The 26,097-nt window shown below is 43.7% G+C and overlaps 1 protein-coding gene across 3 annotated transcripts in view; it reads right to left on the bottom strand.

Moving 5' to 3' along the window:
• GALC (galactosylceramidase) overlaps nt 1-21,506 on the bottom strand; it is a 42,633-nt gene extending 21,127 nt beyond the window's left edge. The window contains exons 1-7 of one of the 3 annotated variants that reach the window (XM_079988741.1): nt 21,045-21,497; nt 19,897-19,965; nt 14,376-14,439; nt 11,764-11,877; nt 7,986-8,125; nt 7,069-7,107; nt 3,704-3,831 (exon numbers count right to left, since the gene is read on the bottom strand). In XM_079988741.1, coding sequence (XP_079844867.1) covers nt 3,704-3,831; nt 7,069-7,107; nt 7,986-8,125; nt 11,764-11,877; nt 14,376-14,439; nt 19,897-19,965; nt 21,045-21,176 — 686 coding nt within the window. In that variant the 5' untranslated portion in view covers nt 21,177-21,497. Of the gene's footprint in view, nt 1-3,703; nt 3,832-7,068; nt 7,108-7,985; nt 8,126-11,763; nt 11,878-14,375; nt 14,440-19,896; nt 19,966-21,044 lie in introns of all 3 variants that reach the window. The other 2 variants (XM_079988742.1, XM_079988740.1) reach the window with 2 other exon arrangements.
• Nucleotides 21,507-26,097: the final 4,591 nt, after the last annotated feature.

Raw genomic sequence — 26,097 nt, 5'->3', positions numbered from 1 at the left:
GTATTTTTTCAACCAGCTTGCCCACTGTCATGTACTTATGTAATGGCTTAACCATCCCCCCTGCCCCTTGCTCCTCATCACAATCCAGATCACGGCTCCCCACTGACGCCTTTTGTAAAGGAAAGATACTGGGAGTTTTCAGAGTTTGTCTCAATGTAAAACAAAACACCTGGCTTGAGAGCAGTACATGTGAAAAGGATCTAGGAGTCTTGGTTGACCACAAACTTGACATGAGCCAACAGTGTGACGCGGCAGCTAAAAAAGCCAATGCAATTCTGGGCTGCATCAATAGGAGTATTGCATCTAGATCAAGGGAAGTAATAGTGCCACTGTATTCTGCTCTGGTCAGACCTCACCTGGAGTACTGTGTCCAGTTCTGGGCACCACAGTTCAAGAAGGACACTGACAAACTGGAAAGTGTCCAGAGGAGGGCAACCAAAATGGTCAAAGGCCTGGAAACGATGCCTTATGAAGAACGGCTAAGGGAGCTGGGCATGTTTAGCCTGGAGAAGAGGAGGTTAAGGGGTGATATGATAGCCATGTTCAAATATATAAAAGGATGTCACATAGAGGAGGGAGAAAGGTTGTTTTCTGCTGCTCCAGAGAAGCGGACACGGAGCAATGGATCCAAACTACAAGAAAGAAGATTCCATCTAAACATTAGGAAGAACTTCCTGACAGTAAGAGCTGTTCGACAGTGGAATTTGCTGCCAAGGTGTGTGGTGGAGTCTCCTTCTTTGGAGGTCTTTAAGCAGAGGCTTGACAACCATATGTCAGGAGTGCTCTGATGGTGTTTCCTGCTTGGCAGGGGGTTGGACTCGATGGCCCTTGTGGTCTCTTCCAACTCTATGATTCTATGATTCTATGATTCTAAAACGCAGGTGGAGTTTACTGAGCCAGACCGTGAAACTACAGGCAAGACACTAAAATCTGGTGCATTTAAGAATCCTGATTTCCTTGTACAATTAACAGCAAAGGTCCTAGGAGTAGGCATGTCATTTTTAAAAATGGTTATAGTATCAGTTTACCTATCGTGAACCAGCTTCAATATACAACCTGTTCAATAACAAGGTTTGGAGGACTTTGCATGAGACTAGTTTTTGGAAGCCTATCTGCATAGCTATGAGATTACTCTGAGGCCTAAGTGAGCATTTTCAGAAAAGCAAGACATGATCCATGGCAATCTTTTCCACCACCCAGTAGCAGGCTGTGGGTTGAGGCTGCGCTGCTCACCTGACCTCCCTCCAGCTGAGTTGCTGTTGCATACTGGAATGGAGAGGCAGAGGAAAGATCATTGCATTGCAAACATGTGAGCAAGAGCACTAGCCTGGTTCCGCCACCACATTTGCACCACACCAACCTCAAAACCACAACACCCCTTCTTGTCCCTTTAGGCAGTTGTGACTCAGCTAGAACAAAGTCAGGTGAGCAGCATCATTCCACACACAGTGCCTGCCACTAATCACATCCTAGTATAAGCCTTGAGGTGCTCTTGCCTATGATGCCTGACTACCATTTTTCAATCAGAAAAGTTATTCCATGGCAAGTCATCATTTTGAAAATCCTTAAGTTCTTCTGAGGGCTGACTGTGTGTGTGTGTGTGTGTGTGTGTGTACCTAACTAGATTATTAATCCTGTTGAATGAATCCACAATTGGGTCAAATGTGACTACCAGCTGAATTGCTTTTAAATTAGTCAGCAGAGAGTTAATTGTTGCTGTGGCAATTTAGTAACATTAGACAACTCTGCAGAACAGGTAATATGAAAACCAATGGCCCTAATTAGTGCCCCAAATTTGTTGTGAACCTCCCTGAGATCTACAGATGAAGGATGGTATATTTACTATTATTATTATTATTATTATTATTATTATTATATTATTATTATTATTATTATTATTATCCTCATCATCTTCAAAATTCAGGTGCATGAAGACACCATTAGGAGGAGCCAGCCTCTTCCGAACTACTATAAATATCCCCTAATTAAAATAACTCTTTTGTTTGGCTAAAAGGGGTAGCTTTTGCTTACTGGTTAATTAGCCTTCACAAAACAGATTTATGATCCAGCCCTATGTAGCCTCACTTAGTTCAATGATGCTTGCCCCCTAGTGAGCGCGTTCAGAATAGTGCTTGCCCCCTACTTAAGGGGTACATCAGAAGAGGAACTTTTATTTCTCTAATTTCCTCCCAAGAGATATACATGGCTTTTAAAAATGCAAAAGTAAGAGCTGCCGCAAAATATTGTTGTGTATTCCAGCCAGTATTCCATGGGTACAGAGCATGCTCAGTGGTCACTATGCAGGGGCGGGGGAGGAGGCAGGGAGGCAGGGGCGATCGCGGCTGTGCCAATCACACACACACCCCGGCCGGACCGCAATGCCCTGGGTACAATCGTCCTACCCCCGGGTGCACAGCATGTGCGCTGCTCTGGGTGCCCGAGCAGCTAGCTCTGCCACTGCCACTGCCACTGCTTTGTGGGGTTATCCCCCGCGTATTCCTTAAGGTTCTTGCTTACTACTTCGGCAGATTATAGTATTCCTCCACAAACCTGCTGATACCTCCCTCTTATGCGTGGGTTGGGTTGTTTAGGCTACCTAACAATTGTGTTCATACCCGAATATCAGAAACAGAGGGAATGATGGCACTTCCATAAGCTTATTTTACAAACGTAGCAAATATCACAAACCCAAGGGCGACAGTGTCTGAACATGTGTCGATATATTGGGCGATCCTTTTTTAAAACGAGGATTTCCATGTTGGAAAGGCATCTTAAGCGTAGACTGTCACTAGTAATGTCCAAATGGCCATAAATTTTCTGTATATGACATGAATTTGAATATTAAACAGGTGTTGTCTTTTTCAGCACCTACTAAAGACCTTCCTCTTTCAAAATGCCTTTGAGTTCAGCTTTGAATGGGAGTTATTTCAAGGTGTTTTTAAAGTGTTTCACGGCATGTTGTTTGCTAGGTTCCTAGGTTTCTTCAGGAGGAAGGGCTGGTTTACAAATTTGATTAATAAATAAATGCAGGAAATGGATACCCTGCTCCTCCTCCCATAGAGCATCTAGAAGAATTTCACAGCTAAGAAATATGTAACACATATGTAACAAGGGAATACATATGTAACAAGGGAAAGTCACACATTAAAAGGACATCTACAAATGAAATTAAAAATCAGGAAATCTGAAAAAAGAGTAACAATACAGCAACAATACAGTAAAGCAGTAAAATATTACTGCTTTAAATATTAAAACCATGTTGAAAGTGAAGTTTTCAGCTCAGAGAAAAGAAAGGTCAGAGAGGGAGCCTGAAGGATTTCTACAATGAAAGTATTCCAAAACCACACTACCACCACTGAAAAGACTGTAGAAGATATATAAAAAAGGATGCAGACACCAAAATAAGCAGCAGCAGAGAGACACTAGACAGGTTGCACTAAATGCACAACGTCAAGCACAGGAGCAGAGGTGGCAAAAGGGGCAGCATAGCTCCATGCAGTAAGGACTTTATGCTCAAGTATGAGATGCAGAAATGGCCAAGCTTGGATCCAAATTTCCTTCAGTTAATGGTCAAACGTCGATCCAAACTTTCTTCAGTTCATATGGAACTGTGATCAAAGGCACAAAGGAATCACCATTACCGGATAGGTGGGGTATAAATAATAAAATTATTATTATTTTTACCCAAGGCTTCCACACTTACCCTACTATCTCAACCGAGTCATTAAGATAGGGATCGACTAGCATTTCATTTGCAATGTCCCATTCACCATCCGCAGCAATGATGCCAACCTTCCTTAAACCCACTCTGTCCATGGTTTTGCGGAGTACCTTGATAACAGATAGCATTACTTGACAGATAACACAGCTTTCATCAATGGAGAGAGTGTGACATTATCTTAACAGATCAAATTAAAGTGCGAGGGCTGTGAAATGATGGAAGAGCTGGGCTTCTACACACACAGTTAATCTGCCCGAGTGTCACAGCTCTCAAATGGAATCCTGAACACCCTTACCTGAGAGCTTTCTCTCTTCCTGGCCCCTTTCTGATGTGTACATGAAATGTACTTTCAACATTTGGATAACTACTGCTTTAAATTGTGCTCCAAAGCTTCCAGTTCCCCAAGTTATTCATGTATTACCAGTTCTTAATCCTGGAACCTGTTGTTAAAACAAGGACTTCCAGGGCTGCAACTTGAAGGGAGTGCCTTGGTTAGGTGTACAGATTCACTTTTTTAGCCACCTATCAGGCACAGCTAACTCCCGTACATCTGGTGATACACCTGCCACCTCCAACACACTGTTCTGGATGTTCTCCCAAGCCAATTTCAGGACATGCACAGAGAGCAGGGAAACCCCATTGAACAAATAGACGGGACTCATTTGTTGAATCTCACCCATTAAGGCACCTCATCATCCAATTTAAATAATGTAAGAATTCTAAAATAAAATAACTGAATTGTTAATGACCGAGAAAGCAGAAACACTGTAGATTTGAAAATCCTTGGCAGCTCTCCATTCTTATCATTAAACAGGCATGACACGCTGAACTCAGATGTCAATTAAGTGTTTGAGAACTCCATCCTACATTCACTTAGCAGCCAGCTTCTAATACCATGTTTTAAAACAGGGGTGCGAAACCTCCAACCCACAGACCTGATTAGGCCCACCAGGTCTCCCCATTTGGCCACATCTACCTGTCCCACAGATGAAAGGAAACACCTGGCTCAGCTGAAATAGGTTTGCAGGGGCTGCCAATATGTGGCGTCTGCAAAACCATCTACAAAGCGCTCCGTCATGGGGTCTTGCAGAATGATTTGCATTAGACTTCACAAGACCAGACAATCAGTCAATTGTCAGGTCTTGAGTAGTGCTTTGAAAGGTACTTCGTGGACTGTGAATTTGCCTGCACTGTATGATTCCAAATGGTGCAGAGTGGAAGGGGTAACTGACATCATTGTGATGTCAGGTAACTGAGAGGTGAGCAGCACCCCCCCACCTGCCAAATTTGGTCTTCACAAGGCGAGGGGAGAGAGAAGATGATCTGGCCTGAATCAGTAAAAAATTCCATTTTTAAACCCCTATTATTTCCTTCATTGTTAATCTTGCAATCTCCCCTTTTTATGCAATGCAGAAATCATTCATAAACCACTCTACACATACAGAAAAGATGATAATCTTCAAGAAATATTTCTGTCTCATACAGATAAGACTTCCCATGAATTATGTCCATTATACTACATTTAATAAAGCGGACTAATAATACCACCACATCTTAGTAACTGACTGTAATTGAACTTTAACTAAAGTAAAAAGGTAAAGGTAAAGGTACCCCTGCCCGTACGGGCCAGTCTTGACAGACTCTGGGGTTGTGCGCCCATCTCACTTAAGAGGCCAGGGGCCAGCGCTGTCCGGAGACACTTCCGGGTCACGTGGCCAGCGTGACAAAGCTGCATCTGGCAAGCCAGAGCTGCACACGGAAACGCCGTTTACCTTCCCGCTGGTAAGCGGTCCCTATTTATCTACATGCACCCGGAGGTGCTTTCGAACTGCTAGGTTGGCAGGCGCTGGGACCGAGCAGCGGGAGCGCACCCCGCCGCAGGGATTCGAACCGCCGACCTTTCGATCGGCAAGCCCTAGGCGCTGAGGCTTTAACCCACAGCGCCACCTGCGTCCCTTAACTTTAGTTTGTTTGTTTTTTAACTAAAGTGCATCCCATGAATGTTTTTAAAAAGAGGGTAAGTTGATAACATCAGAAAGAGAAAACATTTTTCATTGCTATAAGACTGTCATCCTATATACTTCCCAGGGAATAAGCTCCACTGAAGTCAATGGAACTTATTTTTGAGTAGACATGGGGTTGTCTTGGAGGGCACTATGTCGGATATAAAACAAGGATGGACAGCCAGTGGCCCTCCAGATACTCTTGGACTCCAGCTCCCATCAGCCCCAGCTAGCACGGGCATTGGGTCATGGTCTGGGATTTATAGTCCACAATGATGGGATTTATAGTCCACAATGTCTGGAGAGTAAGTGGTTCCTCCCACCTTTCAGTTCTTGGCCTATTAGTGCTGCTGACAAACCTTACTTCACAGAAATGGAGGAATATTCACTAAAAGATACATCTGTAGCAGTGAGACAAGTTAGCTTAAGAGACACATCTGTAAATGACAAATTAAACCATGCTAGTTTTCCTAGCGCAGTTCAGGTCGGGCATGTGTGCATTCAGTCACTTACAGCTTTCACTGCAGTCCCTTTCTACCAGATATCCACACAAAATATACACTTTTAACATATCCCTTCTACATTATAACAGTAGTAGCATTTCATGTCTTCAAAAATGGGGTTCATTTAAATTTGTTGTGCATAGCAAGACACTCTTAGTCAATAAACACTATGCATTGTATGCAACGGCTGAGCAAGTAGAAGGTCTAAACCATGGTTTCATGGCTTGTTTCCACGAAACCATGGCTTGTTTCCCAGTTCAGGGGGAATGGGAAACTATGGTTAACTGAAGACTATGGTTAACAATAGTATCAGCCAGACACTGAAGAAAAAATAAAACCAACACTGAGAATCTAGAGACCCTCTAGCCCAGTGTTCCCCAAGAGGACATCCTCTCGATGTATTGGAGTACAATTCCCATCAGCTCCAATCAACATGGCCAGCAGCCAGGGATTATGGGAATTGTAGTCCAAAGCATTTGAGAGGCATCAGCTGGGCATGTTTGGATTGCAGCCATTTTCTATGCATCTTTATCCATTAAAACTGCCTTAGGAAGCTTTGCCACTCGTTAGCAACAGAACAAAAAAGGCTAGAACTGTAGGTAAGCTGATAAAGGTAAGCTTCAGTGCAGACATTCTGCCCTCTTCTCCGCACATAGACGCACACACAGACACACCAGCTGTGCTGTTCTGATGTGTCTAAGCAAAATTGGGAGAGGATGCATAGGGAGAGATCATGTTGCACTAGTACAACAACTTAGATGAATTCTGCTAGAAGTTCGATGTTATACATGCTAAGAATGCATTATTTAAAAAATGGATGTCAATTGATTAGTTGACCTACCTTGATATATTTGCTGCTAAAAGACCGTTCATTCCAGATCTAAAAATACCAAAATAAAAAAAATAGAAGTGATACAAAGGTCAGAGAAGACACACTCAAATCCAATTCCTGGCATGCCCTGCCTGAGCTTGCTGACCTTAAGCGTGAAGGGCAAAAGGCGCTACACATGAACCAGGTTAAGGTTTTGCTCCTAGTACTTATGAAGCCTCTGGTTTCTCTAGGTATGATATACTGCAGAAGAAACTGTCCAGACTTAAGGATCTGCACTGGAAGACACGCTCTCTGTCCTGGCCCAACGTGTGGTAATAATGCACACAGATACGAAAGGCAGGCAGTGGTGGATGGCCTAAAGGAAGATCTGCAATCTCTACTAGTAAATTTCTGGGTGATTAAAAGTAGATGAGCAACAAATTCTGACTACCAACTGTTCAACAACAACAACAACAACAACAACAACAACAACAACAGAAATGAGGAAAGCAGAAGGAGGACTGAAAATTGGGGTGGGGTGGAGGGAAGGAACATAAGTTCAATGCAGTTCTGGTGGTAAAAACAAATGCCTGGGCTCAGAATTGTTTAATTGCAGCACCTTCTCCAAGTGTTACAGGTAGGAAAAAGGATGGGTGTATTTGTGTATAAATGTGTACACAAAGGAAACGTATGTCTTTTGTACCAGGCTCAGACTGGTGGATCTTGAGGTTCTAGGACAAAAAAACAAGGCAAATCCCATAAGCCCAAAGTGTGCGCACCAATGTTTCCTAATCATTACAGTATTTTAATAATTGAGGGGAGGGGTGTGAAGTAACCCAGTGGATTTTTTTCAGGAAAGTGGTCGAAGCAGACTTGTATTAGATGACTTTGGAATCTCTAACATGAATCATGTTCAAAAGTATTTAAAGAGGAATTCCTTTACTAACCCCGATGTAGTCAATGTCCAAATCATGAAATCTTTTAGCGCCTATAATCCAGGACACAATATAATAAGCAGTGACATCCGGATAATCATAGGGCCAGTTCTCACCCCTCCCAACCCATCCAGGAAAAGCCCAGGGCAACCCTGTAAAGAGAAGGAAAAAAACAAGCATAAAATTAATACAACGGAAAAGCTTAGCACACAGCCCCTATTCTCAAAATAGGACAGTTCAAACTTCAACCTACCCTGCAGGAGAGGCATTGTGGGTGTGCTCACACTACAGAACAATCCACACATTTCTTTGCTCTTGAAACCAGTGAGGCACCACTCAGTTCTGGTTTTTAGAAATTATACAGAAAGCTTCCTACTTCTTTGGCCATGGGAGTATAATACCTACCATCTTGAAGAGGCACTCCCCCCCCCCCCTAAATTTTCAATTTCAGAGCTTGCTGTCATTATTTATTATTTTACAGTGGTACCTCGTGTTAAGTACTTAATTCGTTGCAGAGGTCCGTTCTTAACCTGAAACTGTTCTTAACCTAAAGCACCACTTTAGCTAATGGGGCCTCCTGCTGCTGCTGTGCCGCCAGAGCACAATTTCTGTTCTCATCCTGAAGCAAAGTTCTTAACCCGAGGTACTATTTCTGGGTTAGCGGAGTCTGCAACCTGAAGTGTATGTAACCTGAAGCGTCTGTAACCTGAGGTACCACTGTACTTCCTTTATGAATAGCTCCCCATGAACCACCCCCAAGCAATTAACGATCAATGACTGCATTAATAAAAACATTCAAAACAGAGAAAGATTGGGACAAAGATCTCCGAAGGAGCATCTCCACCCCCAACGTTCAGCCCAGACACTGAGGTCCAGCGCCGAGGGCCTTCTGGCAGTTCCCTCATTCAAGAAGTGATGTTACAGGGAACCAGGCAGAGGGTCTTCTCAGTAGTGGCGCCCACTCTGTGGAATGCCCTCCCAGAAGATGTCAAAGAAATAAGCAACTATCCGACTTTTCAAAGGCAGCCCTGTTCAGGGAAGTTTTTAATGTTTGAAGTTTTATTCTGTTTTTAATGTTCTGTTGAAAGCTGCCCAGAGTGGCTGGGGAAACCCAGCCAGATGCGTGGGGTAGAAATTAATAATAATAATAATAATAATAATAATAATAATAATAATAATAATTTTTGTTATTATTATCATCATCATCATCTCCACTTAGAATGCTTGCAGGAAAAGGGAGGTCTTCAACAGGTGCCAAAAAGACAGCAGCGTCTGCTTGATATATAGCTGGTGGGAGTTCCAAAGGGCAGATGCCTCCAAACAAAAGGCATTAGTCCAGCATTGTACAGCAGGCGCTGCAACAGTCCAACAGCTTGATCTCACCCCCAAAAGGCGCACTCCTCCATTGTCTCACAAAGCCCACGGATGCAAACAACAGCACAAAATGAACCTCCTGATGAGATGATGTCTGAGGGAGGCCCTCTCCTGCAGAGTACAGTGCTCAACTGGGTGTAAAGGGGTGAAATTATCGGCTAGGTATCCGTGTCCCAATCTATGTAAGGCTTTGTACACCAGTACCAGCCCCCTGAGTTTAGCCTGCTGTCTGGCTGGCAACCAAGGAGATTAAAAAGCAAGTTACATTTAGGGGGATGCTAATGCCAAGCCCAGTCTAACAATCATGGCTAGAAGCAGGTAGGGAAACTGGTTTGGGCTAACTAGAATACAGTCATACCTTGGGTTGAAGTAGCTTCAGGATAAGTATTTTCGGGGTGCACACTGCGGCGACCCGGAACTAACGGAGTGCATTACTTCCGGGTTTCGCCACTCGCACATGCGCAGACGGCGAAAATGACATCATGCGCATGCGCGGAAGCAGCAAATCACAACCCGCGCACGTGCAGACGTGCGGACACGGGTTGCGTTCGCTTCTGGATGCAAACGGGGCTCCGGTACGGATCCCGTTTGCATCCAGAGGTACCACTGTATCTGCACTATTGTTAATAACTTTTGGCTCTTAGGGCATGTCCACATGAGAGATGAGGTAGAAGGGAGAAGAGAAGCACACATGCCCAGGTAACTAACCAAACCATGGTTTGGCGATCAGGCAGCACTAAACATCAAATTTCTTTCGTTGGTACGTTTTGATTCAGTATTTCCACGGTACCCCACAAATATAACTATAAATTCTCTTTTCATTCTCTCCAGAAATGTGTGCCGACAAACAATACCCCCTGCTACTGGGCCTTCCCTCTCTTCCTCCGGCAAAGCTGTGGGCTTAAGTGCCTGCGGAGAAACGGTGCAACCAACAAACACTCAAAGGCTCAGCCAGTCCAAACTGCACTCTTTTTGCTATCAGGCCCTCCTTTACTGTATGCCACAGAACAGTGCTTTTCACCCAGTGGTACACCTCATGGAGTTATCAGAAGGAACAATTACAGTCAGGTGACCAGCACTGCTTCGGGCTGCTCCTGGGCTTCCTTCATATTCTGAGTGTGCACATTCTCAGAACCAATGTATTTTCCATGAAACATCTAGAGTGGGAAAAACAAATCAAGCACTCAGGAAATGACATGTTGATTATGTGGGCAAAGAAATGCCAAAACAGGAAGGTGAGGCAGAATGCCGTTGCAACGGGCACTCCTAAAAGAGGAAGATACTACAATGCATGGGAAATATGTGTTGCCTAACTCTGTCATGGGAAGGCATTTGTGACATTATGAGTAGAAGGCTATCAAAAGAGGCAAACAACAGCTCCAGGCATCTAGTCTTCCTCATTTGTTGTCAGCCCTTCCAGGTTATGCTGATTTTCTTTGGGACACCCTACAAGAGACTATACAATGCACTGCTTGTTCCTGTGGCTTCACCTCAGTCTCCAACCAACATCACAATTTAATTTTCCAGAAGTGTTACAGGTTCCTGCATATTGTATTTTCACAAACAGGCTGAATTTATTCAATAAGGTTTCCTTATTAATTGCAATGGTAATTTTGGTATCAAAGCATGTGGTATATTGGAGTTTTTATAGGAAAATCATAATGTTCTCTTAACCCTATGCTCCCATCACAATACACCCTCAAATCTTCCGTTTCAAATTTAAGAGCATTTTATTATATGTTTATATAACATAAATGATCTGGAAATGGTGCAGGGATTCAAACTACAAAATCCCTTAAGTGTGTGTTAATCATGGGGTGCTGGCCGAAACCAAATTTTTAGTGAAGGGGGGTATTTGGGGAGAAGCAAAATGTTTACAGTTTAATCATTATGTAAAAGGCTTCTTTCTTTTTTAAAGGAATTCATAAATAAAGCCTGACAGGTCAAAATCGCTCCATCTGCCCACCAACTCATTCCTATATAAGCAGTAACAACAGCAGAGGATGCCTTCTTTTCTCTCCACCCCCCACCCCGCCACCACCTATGGTTTTTTTCTTGGTAGCAGCTCATAGCTAGTGAGTAAAGAGAATAACCACCAGCCTGGGTTTAAATGACATGCAAATCCAAACACTGGCTAACTTCAGGACAGCATAGGCCTGAAAAGCATCAGCTCCCCTCTGAGAGCTTGCAAATTCATATGGTCCTGGTAAGCCACAGTTTGGGCTTGCAAAGTTGTGCAAACCCAGCCTCTCTCACACACACAACACACACACTCCAAGCTGAGTAAATCAATATTATTTAAAGCATGCTGCACATTACATTGGAACAGAATGGTTTAAGATGAATCACAAAGGTACTCTCAAATTACAGGGTAAGAAGGACAAAGCGTCACACCTTACAGGTCTGCAGGTCTTACCAATCAATTTAATATTAGGGTTTCTCTTTTTAGCTTCTTTCATCAGCCACCATTCATAGCCCCGGAAATAATTTTCATCATCTTCATAGTGCATGTGGGATGGTTCAGTTCCATCTACAGAAGGAAAACAAAATTGTAGCTCAGCAATGTGTTACACATCCTTTGCTACATCAATCTAATACATTTCTCAACAAGTGTAAACTATATGTATATCATGAAACTGGACATGCAATGTTATTCTTACACCAGTTTTAGCACCCTGGATAGCATCAAGGGAAGAAGGAGATTAACAACAAATGCAGTTCTCTGTACTTATACATCTACATTAAGAAACCTGATCTTCTATAGACATTCCAATGCCAATCCTGTAATCACAGGTTGTAAGAACTTACTGAGTGGAAAGCTATACTTTAAGTCAGGTTATTCTGGGGCTTATCTGCTGGAGAATCACAAGCACATGAAACAGGATGGCAAAAAATACTAAAATCTGAAATGTAGATGAAATGTGGTGCCCAGATGGCGCCATGTTATGTTGCGGGGTTCTTCATAAATCATAGAAACCATTTTTGATCAAGTCCAAAGATATAATAAGCTGACGTTTGGCATTCACCCACTCATGACTCTGCATTGAAATAATGCTAATGAAAAACAATGCTAATTAAATGTTCTAAATATATATCAGCTGTACCATCCAGCTTATGCAGTGCTTTGCCAGCCCAGGATATGCATGCCTTATTTACAAGACAAACTGTTCTTTAAGCAGGTCTTTAAGCAGAGGCTTGACAACCATATGTCAGGAGTGCTCTGATGGTGTTTGCTGCTAGGCAGGGGGTTGGACTCGATGGCCCTTGTGGTCTCTTCCAACTCTATGATTCTATGATTCTATGTTATCTGTTTATGATCTATGTCCAGTTGCATTAGATTGAGAACTTCATGTAATATGGAACAATAATAACACCATTCTAACTATCCAGTATCCCTGCCAAGAAAACTCCATGGACAAAAACAACAACTATTCTTAATAGCTACATCTGTCAACCTCAACATCCTCCAGCTACATATATAGCAATAATAATATTATTAAGACCATACAGTGGTGCCTCGCAAGACGAAATTAATCCGTTCCGCGAGTCTCTTTGTCTTGCGGTTTTTCGTCTTGCAAAGCACGGCTATTAGCGGCTTAGCGGCTATTAGCGGCTTAGCGGCTATTAGCGGCTTAGCGGCTATTAACGGCTTAGCAGCTTAGCCGCTTTAAGAAAAAGGAAACAAACTCGCAAGAACTCGCAAGACGTTTCGTCTTGTGAAGCAAGCCCATAGGGAAATTCGTCTTGCGAAGCACCTCAAAAAATGGAAAACTCTTTCGTCTAGTGAGTTTTTCGTCTTGCGAGGCATTCGTCTTGCGGGGCACCACTGTATCTATGCCACCTAATATATAAAATACCTCTAAGCAGTATACAGCAAATAAAAAAACCAAAATATGCAATAAAACCATAAATACAACTCAATAAAACACTGATCTTTGTTGATACCAGTACAGTAACTGGGAGGTGAAGGTATCCCTTTCTCTTAACACACCTCCCCACACAACACCTCTCAGCTTCCCACCTCTTCTCTAGGAACAAACAAATAAACAAACTCACAGGTCACCTCAGCATCTCCCACCACAATGAAGGTCCCCTGAACATGCTGATCTCACCCTTGTCTCTCATTGTAGGTGTGGGTCACCTTTGGCCCTCTAGATGCTGCTGAACTACAATTCCCACCATCCCTGGCCATTGGCCATGCTTCCAGGGGCTGATAGGCATTGTGGTTCAACAACCCATTTAACAGCACCTTGATAAGCTCACGTGGAAATAAGTTCTAATGAAATCAATGGATTTACGGCAAAGTAAAGATGCTTATAGCAAGAGGACATCCCATTTTCAGGAGATATTCGCAAACTTAATATGGAACCCACTAGACAACAGTTCCCTCTACCTGGCAAAAACAAAAAGCCATACACACAACAATCTTAATAATATTAATGATAATAATAATAATGTGCCACCCATCTGACTGGGTCGCCCCAGCCACTAGGGGTGGCTCCTAACAAAATATTAAAAATGCAATAAAGCATCAACCATTAAAAAATTCCCTGCCTTCAGATGTCTTCTAAAAGTCAAATAGTTATTTATCTGTTTGATATCTGATGGTGTTCCACAGGGTGTTCTGTGACATCTGATGGTGTTCCACAGGGTGGGTGCCACTACCAAGAGGGCCCTCTGCCTGCTTGTTCATGTGAATCCACACACTCTCACACACCCCAAACACACAGGTACACAGATCAGCTGTGGGGGTACTACACCCACCCTGCTTATCAAATTATCAACATAACTCTGGGGAAGGGCAATTATATCCCCATCAAGGGGCTTGAGAAAAATCTCCACTATTGAGTATTTTGTTCCAACCATAACAGAATCAGTTTTCCAGAACCTAGTAAAGAGGCACAATCAGTATATCATGCAAAGCTCGTGGTGAGCAACTTGGTTGACAATGTTTAGAACTAACTAACCCATAATTACAGCATTATTACAATGCTTTGTGGTTAAATCTCTTTCCTCAACAGCTCTTACCTGTGGACTGTGCATCTCCGCCAATCTCTACTTTGAGGATTTGTAAAGCAGCAGCAAAATTTGGCTTCAGGGGAAAAAGAAGAGGAAGCAGTGTTAACATTTATGCTATTCATGGATCACAGTGCATCATGTAAATAGGAAATAATTTGCAGTCATGACTGTGGTACTGACTTATTACCTACTATGATGCTCAACAATCATTACCTCTTTGATTGAAAACAGAGATTGTATTTGCACATGATATGCCAAAACAGTGGCTGTGCAAGCATACACTGCACATAAGTCAGGCTTTAGAGCCTTTGAGACGCTGGCAGTCAATATCCCACAGAGGACCAGTTCTGCAGTGCTAATGGAACTAGTCGCCCAGCAACACCAGCACTAGGGAAAGGGATTTTAATACATATTTACAAAGCAGCTTGGTACAGAAGCCTATTATGCCTTCACTTTCATCAGCCTTTGCCCTGCGGCTCTTCTGCAATTGTTTTACAGGGACACGTACAGTTGTATCCCAGTAAGAGAAAAGAACATGGCAGTGATATTGGCTGTATGTACTGTACCTTCCTACAATTAAGTGGAACGGGAAACAGACTATGAAACACACAGTACTTTCTCCAGGCTGAAAGGAACCCCACAACACTATCCTCAGCCCTTGCCAGGATCATTGCATTGCTTATTAACAAAAGCAGAATACTTTTGTTGCTCATTTTATCTCACTCCATCTTTCTTTCTTTATATTTATGTATATGTTTTCTATTGTGATGCAAAATTTTGCATATTGCAAGGAAGTTTCTTCTGCAAGGTCAATTATTTTGCAGCTTATTAGATTCCCTCAAAGAACAGTAATCCCAATTACAAAAAATAATTGCCTTCAATATGTTAAAAAAAATATTCACAGAAGCACAAACATAGAATCGTAGAATGGTAGAGTTGAAAGGAATCTCAAGGGTCCTGTAGTCCAATCCCCTGCAACGCTGCTTCATGCTTTGCAGGGCTGAGACCTGGCTCCAGTTAAATCCTGTTAGCCCTCAAAGAAGCCAGCCAGCACCAGTAATGGATCAATAAGCAAAAAATAAATAAATAGCCATATCCCATGGATTTGAAACTTGCTGGCTGTCTTCACATAGTAAACAGTGTCACGTAGTAACTCCAAAAAGGTCTTAACCTCTTGGAAGAGATTCAAATGCCATAGTCTGATCACTATGCTCTGAAAGCCAAGATTGACTTCCCGCTCCTCCCCTGCTCGGGTGGCGAACCTATTTGGGCTCGTCCGCGAAAACTGATGGATCCTGATAGATTCCGACAAGCCTTGCGGGACTCTGCTCCTCCTGGCGACTCATCAGATGACCTTGTTGAGGACTGGAATAACCGGCTCTTGGCAGCCATTGATGAGATCATGCCTAAGCGCCCTCTGCGACCCCGTCGAAACCGGGCCCCTTGGTTTACTGAGGAGCTCCGGAAAATGAAGCGGGATCTCAGACAGCTAGAGCGAGTATGGCGACGGACTCATGACGGAGCCTCAAGAACATCTTATAGGACGCTTATGAAAGCCTATGAGATGGCTATGAAAGATGCTAAGAAATCTTACTTTGCAGCTTCCATTGCATCCGCTAGCTCTCGCCTGGCACAACTTTTTAGAATAATTAGATCAATAGCGTCCTTAGGAGGACAACCAAATTTAAGCACAAATTCGACCCACAGCTGTGAGACATTCACGAGCTTTTTTGTGGAGAAAGTCCTGTTGCTCCGCCGTGACCTCCCTGCCAATTTAGATACAGTGACTGAACTGGAGGCCCCTCGACTGACTTCAGGTCCAGTGTTGGACCATTCCAATCAAATACTCCCTGCTGATGTAGATAGATTCCTCCAAGTTGGTAGGCCCACCACCTGCCTCCTTGATCTGTGCCCGTCTTGGCTGATTAGGGAGTGTCCAGATGTTGTGCAGACCCCCCTGGTTGAAATTATCAATTTGTCCCTTGACACGGGGACATTCCCAGGGGAACTGAAGGAAGCAGTGGTATGTCCACTCTTAAAGAAAACTTCATTAGATCCCTTAGACCTATCCAATTACCGCCCAGTTTCAAATCTTCCATATGTGGGTAAGGTAATTGAGAGAGCGGTTGCTGAACAGCTTGGTAGGTTTCTGGAGGAAACATCGGCTTTAGATCCATTTCAGTCCGGTTTCCGTCCTGGTTTTGGGACCGAGACGGCTCTGGTTGCCCTAACAGACGATCTCCGTAGAGAGCTGGATCGAGGCGGGTCAGGACTGGTGATCCTTTTAGATTTGTCAGCAGCCTTTGACATGGTCGATCATGATCTTCTGGACCACCGCCTCGCAGACGTGGGGATACAGGGCGTAGCCCGTAACTGGCTGTGCTCTTTTATTTCTGGTCGGGGACAGAGGGTGGCACTAGGGAGGGAAATGTCGTCGCACCACTCCTTGGTGTGTGGAGTGCCGCAGGGCGCAATCCTTTCCCCAATGCTTTTTAACATCTTTATGCGCCCCCTTGCCCAGATTATCCGGAGCTTTGGACTGGGTTGTCACCAATATGCTGATGACACTCAGCTCTATCTGCTGATGGATGGCCACACCGAACACACTGACCAGATGCTTGGAAGCTGTGGCTGGATGGTTTTGTGGGAGCCGATTGAAACTAAATCCTTCAAAGACAGAGGTCCTATGGCTGGGTCGGGATGGCATGGGGATGAGGGACCAACTCCCTTCTCTTGCGGGGGCCCAGTTAGTGCCATTGCCTTTCATTAAGAGTTTGGGTGTAATCCTTGACGCCTCCCTTTCCATGGAGGCGCAAGTTACAGCAACAGCCAAGGCGACATTTTTCCACCTTCGCAGCATCAAGCAGTTGGTCCCTTACCTTTCCCGCCCCAACCTGGCCACAGTGATCCATGCGACCATCGCCTCCAGGCTTGACTACTGTAATTCGCTCTACGCGGGGCTGCCCTTGAAGCTGTCCCAGAAACTCCAGCGGGTGCAGAATGCTGCAGCGAGGCTCCTCACGGGGTCTCTGCCATGGGAGCATATTCACCCAGTGCTTTTCAAGCTGCACTGGCTCCCGGTGGAGTACAGGATCAGATTTAAGGTGCTGCTTTTGACCTTTAAAGCCCTTCACGGCCTAGGACCCTCGTACCTACGGGACCGCCTCTCCCAGTATGCCCCATGGAGAGCCTCAAGGTCCATAAATAGCAACACCCTAGTTGTCCCGGGCCCTAAGGAAGTTAGATTGGCTTCAACCAGAGCCAGGGCCTTTTCAACTCTGGCTCCGGTCTGGTGGAACACTCTGCCTCATGAGACCAGGGCCCTGCAGGATCTGATTTCTTTCCGCAGGGCCTGTAAGACAGAGTTGTTCCGCCTGGCCTTTGACTTGGAGCCAATTTGATTCCCTCCCTCTCTTTCTTTTTTCTTTTCCTTCTCCTCCTGCGATGAGGCTACATTTTAACATTTTAATGTTTCAATATTTTAATGTTGTATTTTTAATTTTGTTTTTAAGTTGTAATCATTTAACTTGTTTTTATTATTGCTTGTAAGCCACTCTGAGCCTGGCCTTGGCTGAGGAGGGCGGGGTATAAATAAAAATTATTATTATTATTATTATTATTATTATTATTAAATGACAATTCTGCCCTGCCAATCTGATTGAGAAAATGTTAAAGACCTTGGGTTTTTTTGTAAACCTCCAGCATCAACAACAGGGCTAGCCTGACCTGATGGGGGAACTCTACAGGGCAGGAGCGCGGGGGGGGATACACAGGATGCAGAAATTTGAATTTCACTCCAAGTCATCAACAATAACATTGAGACCATAGACTGTTTTGTGCGAAGTACTATGGCTTTGTAGCAAAATACATATATTGAAACACTTAGTTGAATTTTAAAATATTATCTTATTAACTTTTTCTTGTACTTTGATTAAATTGTACCATTATTGGGAATAGTTTGAAGTAAGGTTTTTCCCTTAAACTGTTTTATTTAACTATTCTTGTTATTTTCTGCTCCGATCAATAAACTTTGAAACTGGAAAAAAATATGATCGTGGAGGATATGTATATTTATTCCACATCTTCCAATAAAGGGTTTCAGTTTCTCCATCTTTCCCATTTGTATCCCACTTCTTGGTAGTTCCACTGCCCTCAGAAGGTTGTGCGAGGGCAGCCTAGGAGAAGACATTATTTGTAGTAGTCCCTAATTTGTGGAATTCCCTCCCCATAGAAGTGCATTTGGCACCTTTATTATACAGTTTCTTACGCATGCTGAAGATGCACATCTTCACCATGGCCTTTGACGTACATCTTTAGGATTCACTCTGTTCTTTTGACTGCAATTGGTGTTAAACTATTTTTAATATAGTATTTTAAGTTGTTGAAGCGCACCCTGGAACCTGTTGATGAAAGGCAAGCAATAAATTGAACTAACAAGAATTTTGCCTGAAAAGAAATAAAAAGCTTATCATATTCCTCAACACCATTTTGTCACAAGCAGCACAAATAATCTTGAAAGCCTCGTTATCATTTACCATTTCATTTACCAGGAAAGACCATAAATTTCCTAAGCACTCCAGAAGAAGACATTATTCCTGCTCTGAAAAAGCCCCAGCACTGTGCTGCTCACCATATTCCTTCACCACTTCAGCATTGCCCAAATACCCAAGCTGTTTCTGTAAGTACATTTCTCACATTCTATTCTGAACTGCAGTCTTTCGTCAACATTCTTAATGTTGAAATGAAAAGCAGTACATCTTAGTTTCACAGAGTGAGAGTTTGAGGCTTCGCTGATGGTCCTGTCTTGAGAATATTTACAAGCTCAACTGCAACATGAATTTACAGCACTTTGTCACAGTTAAGCAGCCACTAAGCTTCCACAAGCTATTTGACTAGTATTATCAATGCCAATAAACACGACAGTAAGCGGCGGGGGGGGGGGGGGAGTGAGAATAAGAAAAACGTCCTAGCTCAAATTCTTACATCTTATTTGCCAGATGTATAAAGCAAACATCAAGCATACACCATGGCAAAAAAAATGCAAGTTGATATTAATGCACTGATAAGGTTTGGGTCATGATATCAAGCACTGCATACAGGTTTTATAAAAATGTAAGTACAGTAAAGAATACCTGTCAGCACATTAACAGATGGAGCAGCTCCTAAAGGCAGTCCAGAATGTAGCTGCCAGAGCACTAAGTGCCACGTCAGTTCCTCACAAGTATGGCTGAGATCCGCCTTACTTTCTTTTTAGTGCCAACTAAAGACATATTTGTTCCAACGACTTGGAAAGGTCGAGAAAGTCAGTTGACATCCAGGATAGAAACACCTATATGGAATTTTGATGATGCATTTTATGTGCTCTGGTTCGACTATTTTTATGTGATGTTTTATAATGCAACACACCCTAGGATAGCTAACAAGGCTGGACGGCTAAAACATTTCTTAAAAGAAATAAAAAGGTCAAAAAGAGGTTGATTCAATGACTGCCCTAGGTCAAAGTCTACAAGAACAGCAATGTCGCACTTACCTTAAAAAGATAATCCAAAATCTGAGAGCGATAAGGTTCTGGGTAATTCACCAAAAGCCGGGAAGTAGCCTAGAAGAGAGAAAAAGAAAAATTCTGGAGTTACTGTTTATATCTCTATACTGTAAAATGTAAAAATCATACACTCCATAATCTGATAGGTGTTTGTTGCACACACACACACACACACACACACACACAGACACCTGGGCTTGCACCCCGAACCAGAGGCCAGTTTCACCAACCCCCTAAGTACACCTCTGTTAATTAGTTATTATTAAATTTATATACCGCCCATCACCCGAGGATCACAAAGCAGTTCATAATATAAAACCAAAAACCAAAAATGTGTAATGTAGCAACGGACTAGAACAATAACCTTCCCGACTAAACATCAGGAAGAACTTCCTGACCAGAAGAGCTGTTCGACTGCGTAACCATCTCCCTCCTTGCACAGAGGGTGTTTTTGTTTGAATTAGTTTTTATTCAAGGTTGGGGTTGTGTTACAAAGCAAACAGATACACAGGGAACGGTTTTAAGCAGAGGTTGGGTGGGCCAGCTGCCCTGGATGCTTTATGGCTGAGATTCCTGCACTGCAAGGGGCAGCCCTGTTTAGGGAAGCTTTTAAGGTTTAATAGAGTATTGCATTTTAATACAGTGGTACCTCGGGTTAAGTACTTAATTTGTTCCGGAGGTCCGTACTTAACCTGAAACTGTTCTTAACCTGAAGCACCACTTTGGCTAATGGGGCCTGCTGCTGCTGCTGCCACACCGCCGGAGCACGATTTCTGTTCTCATCCTGAAGCAAAGTTCTTAACCTGAAGCACTATTTCTGGGTTAGCGGAGTCTGTAACCTGAAGCGTATGTAACTCGAGGTACCACTGTATTTCTGTTGGAAGCAGTCCAGAGTGGCTGGGAAAACCCAGCCAGCTGGGCGGGGTATAACTAAATTATTATTATTATTATTATTATTATTATTATTATTATTATTATTATATTGTGCTGGATGACCCTTGGGGGTCCCTTCCAACTCTGCAGTTCTATAGGATCCCTCAACACACACACACAAGCATTTCCCGCGCGCGGACCGGGGTGAGGCGCCTACCGACACCTCCCCACCTGCCCCCGGGGGTAGCGGCCGCTCAACCTACGCCGCCTCCGCTGAGGGCGCCGATGCCGTCGAACTCCGAGGCGAGCCCCACCGCGTCGTCCAGCCGGTAAACGCCGCTGGCCGAGGCCAGGCTGCAGCCCAGCAGCGCGAAGCCCCACAGCCGCCAGGTCATCCTCGCACGCTGCGCTGAGCCGGGGACAGGGCGGGACGGGACGAGCCTCGCCGGTTGAACGAATGAACGGTTGAACGGCCGGCCGGCGGGGCACGAAGGAGCAGCCGCGTCGCCTCAGCGCTGCTCTGCCGCCTCCCGGCTCCTGTCATAAATCCTGTCAGCCACGGCGCGAGCGGCGCGAGGCCTCCACTCCCCCACACCCGAGCATGGTCACGTGGCGCGAGGTCACCTGACTTCGGCTGCGTCGCCGTTGTTGTGGTTTTGCGAAAACAGAAGGGAGGTTTTTCGCGCATACCGCGGAATCCCATTCTCGGCCGCCGCCGCCGCGGCTGCCCCCGGTCACCTGCGATGACGTTCCCGCCGCGTCATTGCAGTCACGTGACGGGGACTGTCTCGTCGATGCTGGGTGGCTTTTGAAGTTTTTTTTTGGGGGGGGGTTGCTGCAAGGAGGAGGCTTGAGCGCTGTAGGCTCTTTTTTGGCTGCCTAGCAGCCCACGGAGATTTATCTTTGCTTACCCTTGTGTAGTGTTCGCCCTTCCTCAAAGAAGCTGTCAGCTTCCACCTACCTCGCAGGGTTGTTGTGAGGACGAGATGGGGAGTTGGGGCAGTGAATTCTAAAATTGTGGAGTTGCAAGGGGCCCTACTCCCTGCAATGCCGGAATCTCAACACGTGACGCCCCTCATCCCGTTTGAAATGGCAATAAAATGAATGACTGAAATGCAAATAAGAAGCTCTGGGTTCTTTTCTTTTCTGCACGCGCACACACACCTACCACCACTGCCCTCCAGTCTTCTCCCAACAATTCTGTGAGGTGGGATTGGGCTAACTAGCCTGAGAAAGGACTTGAGCTTCGTGGCCTGTGTGATTTCAGGTCAGGTCTCCCTAGCCCTAGCCCTGGTAACGTTAAAAGAAGGCTTGAGTTCAGTGGGGCTTGCTCTCTAAGGAAGTGTGCATAGGATTATAGCTTGATCCTGTGCACATTTACTTGGAAGTAAGCCTGTTTTCTCTTTTAGGGAGATGATGGGACCCCCCCCCCAAAAAAAAATATTAGTGTGAACAAGTGTATACTACTGTTCTAAAGGTCTCAACCCCTCCAACTGGTCTATAAACTGGGAAAACCAAAGAATTTTAGTTGTACCTTCAGAAAGTGTCAGGAAATATAAAATAAGTATACTATATAGATAAAATAAATATATATACTGTAATATAACTGCAAGTATGTGGCAATCATTTTTAATGATTTCTTTGCAATGTTACACACATTTTATTTACCATGCAAACTAAATCATGTGAATTTAATCCAAATATATTTTGAATTCCCAAGTCATGTTACAACCTTTTAGTACCCCACATGTTCAGAATTTGAGAACTGAAAAATTCAACACACCCACCAAGCATCTTGCGCTAGAGATCCCCAAAACATGGAGCCAGCACAGAAAAGTAGAACCATGTTCATTGTGAGCTTAAACATCAAGATTTGGTTAATCTGATGCAACCTGGTTTCTTTTCATTAGCTATGTGAGTACACAAACACGTACTCCATAAGCCAACCAGGTTTCTCCATGGTGTGGGAATTTGCAACAATCTTAATGTACTATATTCACATTATTTATTTGTTATGGTATAAATGTAATGACTCTGCTCTGAGTTCACCGCTACAGTGTTTGTTGATTCATTCATTGTTTTGTATTCAGGCAAAAATCAATTAAAACATAACAGATCAAGGCTTGATGGTTTGTTTTTGTTTTGTTTTTATGCAATGCTTCTGCTAATTGATGTACATTCCAGCTGTTGAATGTTGAAGCCTAAGCTCATTATTTTAAATTACAGATGTGTACAGTCAGCTAAGTGTCATTGTGATGCTAAATATATAGTATAAATACTTAGGATTGCACACAGTCATGAATCATGGAGTCATGAATCATGAATCATATGTGGCTTGCAACATATATGCAAATCAAAAGTTGAGTATCTCTTGGGAAAGTGAGACTGGGAACTATTGTGTTTGAATCATCGCAGGGTGATCAATTTATCGGTATGCATTACTCTGTGAATTTTGCACAAGTCTGGGATAGCCAACATGGTGTTCTCCAGAAGATCGGAAATTTGATTCAGTTTGCATTTTAATGTGAATCTACCTAATTTGTACTTTCCAAAATGTGCAAACTGAAACCCAGCCATCCTTCAAGATTCACACTTCTCTGAATTTTGCAGTGCAGTTTTCCAGCCAAGTAATATGCACAAAAATGAATAAGCAAATGTAAAGAGTGCATAAAAATGCATATATTTCTGAAAATTGGCAAGGGCAGTGGAATAGCTCTTGGGAAGGGCCATAGCTCAGTGGCAGAGCATCTGCCTTTCATGTAGAAAATCCCAGGTTCAATCCCTGGCTTCTCCAGGTAGGGCTGGAAGAGATCCATTCAAGTAACCCTGGAGATCAGTTGGCAGTCAGTGTAGACAATAGTGAGCTAGATGGGTCAATGGGTCTGAGTCTGTATACAGCAGATTCCTATGTCCCTATGAAAGTAACATAGAAAAATGTATTCAATTAAGAAAAATATAAACATCAGAGAAAATATGCTTTGCGAAAACATGTGAATTAGGCCAACCCACATAGAAAATTTGTAAATTAGGAGAGAGAGAAAGACCCTGAATCGGGTGTGGAGAGCTAAGCTTAAGAGGAGAAAAATGAGAAATAGAGAGAAATCAAAATTGAGAGCTTTGGCCTTCTCCCTGCCCTGCACTTTGTTCTGTTCTTTTGCCCCTCCTAGGCTCTGTCTCCAAGCCTGTCTTTGTAAGATTTGTAATCCTTTTTGGTCTCCATCCCAGTATCAATACTTTTGCCCAGAGGCTGTGCTCGCTTTTCAATGCTTTTCCTTATCCTCATTAGACAGATTCATTGATTAGACAGACAAAGGTGTTGACTAATGTACAAATCAAGCTTCCGCTTTTACCAAGGCAAATGGGTCGATGAGTTTACCTGAAGTCATACATTGACAATTTGTCAAAACTGGGTAGATAATTGCTTCTAATTACTACAGCAAATGGTTTATGCCTTGTATCTTGCAAATCAAGGATGAGTCAGGCAAGCCTAAGTAGCAGAATCATGGAATGAGTTGGGTGGAACTCCAAGGGTCATCTAGTCCAGCCCCCTGCAATGCAGGAATCTCAACCAAAGCTTTCATATCAGATGACCATCCAACCTCTGCTTTAAAACCTCCAAGAAAGGAAAAATTGGGAGAGGGGCAGCAAATGGAACAGAAACCCTCCCCTGCAATATCCTGTGCCACTGAAAGACCTTTTTGATTCAGAGTTTCGTTTCTCATTTCCAAAGCCAGATGTAATAGAAAATGTGGTAAACAGCAGCTTCTGCTTTCATGCAACATGAAATTTTGGGAGGAATTTTGTTAAGCTTCTGTTAAGCAGAAATGAGACACTTCTGCCCAAATCCACAAACCAAGACGCTGTTAAAGAGGCAGAAGATGCAATTATCCCAATCAGATTGTCAACTCAAAGGTTTTTCCTTGTGCAAAGAAACTATCTCCCTCTCTCTTTCTTCCTATGCACCCCCTAAATTTGCCCTCCAGAGCACATTTGGAGATGGTGTGGGGCAGAGGAGAGGAAGGAAATTCCCTTGCACTGGCACAAAAAATGTAGGTGAATGCCACCTATTGATTCTAATGGTATTAAACACACCCAAGTCTGTCTTGGATTGTGGTCAAGGAGGATATGTTCATTTGTCAGCCAGCTATGAAATAATCTCTTCTGAGAAACAGATTTGTTAAAAAATTGAGAGTAAACTTATTGTCAAGTGAAAATCAGTGGCAATAAAGGGGCTTCATATATGTACAGTGGTGCCCCGCAAGACGAATGCCTCGCAAGACGATAAACCTGCTAGACGAAAGGGTTTTCCGTTTTTCGAGCCGCTTGGCAAGACGAATTTCCCTATGGGCTTGCTTCGCAAGACGAAAACGTCTTGCGAGTCTTGCAAGTTTTTCCCCCCTTTTTCTAAGCCGCTAAGCCACTAATAGCGCTAAGCCGCTAATAGGGATGCTTCGCAAGACGAAAAAACCGCTAGACGAGACTCGCGGAACGGATTATTTTCGTCTTGCGAGGCACCACTGTATATAAATCTATGATAAATCTCATTGCAGAGCCTAAGCTATGCAATGTTTCCCCCCTAAGTAAGTGAAACCTAGAATATTGTTGAGGTGTCATTTTGGACTCACAGCTGTCCATAGAGGCACAGGTCAATTCTGAGAGCGTACCTGCCCGCAGACTGTCTCGCCTGAGTGGTGCATGCTCTAGTTACGTATCTCCCACTTGGACTACTGCAATGTGCTCTATGTGGGGCTACCTTTGAAGGTGACCCGGAAACTACAACTAATCCAGAATGTGGCAGCTAGACTGGTGACTGGGGGCGGCTGCCAATACCACATAACACCGGTCTTGAAAGACCTACATTGGCTCCCAGTATGTTTCCAAGCACAATTCTAAGTGTTGGTGTTGACCTTTAAAGCCCTAAATGGCCTTGGCCCAGTATATCTGAAGGAGCGTCTCCACCCCGCCCCCATCGTTCTGCCCGGACACTGAGGTCCAGTGCCGAGGGCCTTCTGGCGGTTCCCTCACTGCGAGAAGCAAAGCTACAGGGAACCAGGCAGAAGGCCTTCTCAGTAGTGGCGCCCGCCCTGTGGAACGCCCTCCCATCAGATGCCAAAGAGATAAACAACTACCTGACATTTAGAAGACATCTGAAGGCAGCCCTGTTCAGGCAAGTTTTTAATGTGTGACATTTTAATGTATTTTTAATCTTTGTTGGAAGCCACCCAGCGTGGCTGGGGAAACTACGCCAGATGGGCAGAGTACAAATAATAAATTATTATTATTATTATTATTATTATTATTATTATTATTATTATA

Source organism: Podarcis cretensis (genome assembly GCF_951804945.1).
Source record: "Podarcis cretensis genome assembly, chromosome: 1".
Classification (NCBI taxonomy): Eukaryota; Metazoa; Chordata; class Lepidosauria; order Squamata; family Lacertidae; genus Podarcis; species Podarcis cretensis.
The sequence above is the reverse complement of the archived record's forward strand: the minus strand, read 5'-3'. Positions and strand labels throughout refer to the sequence as shown.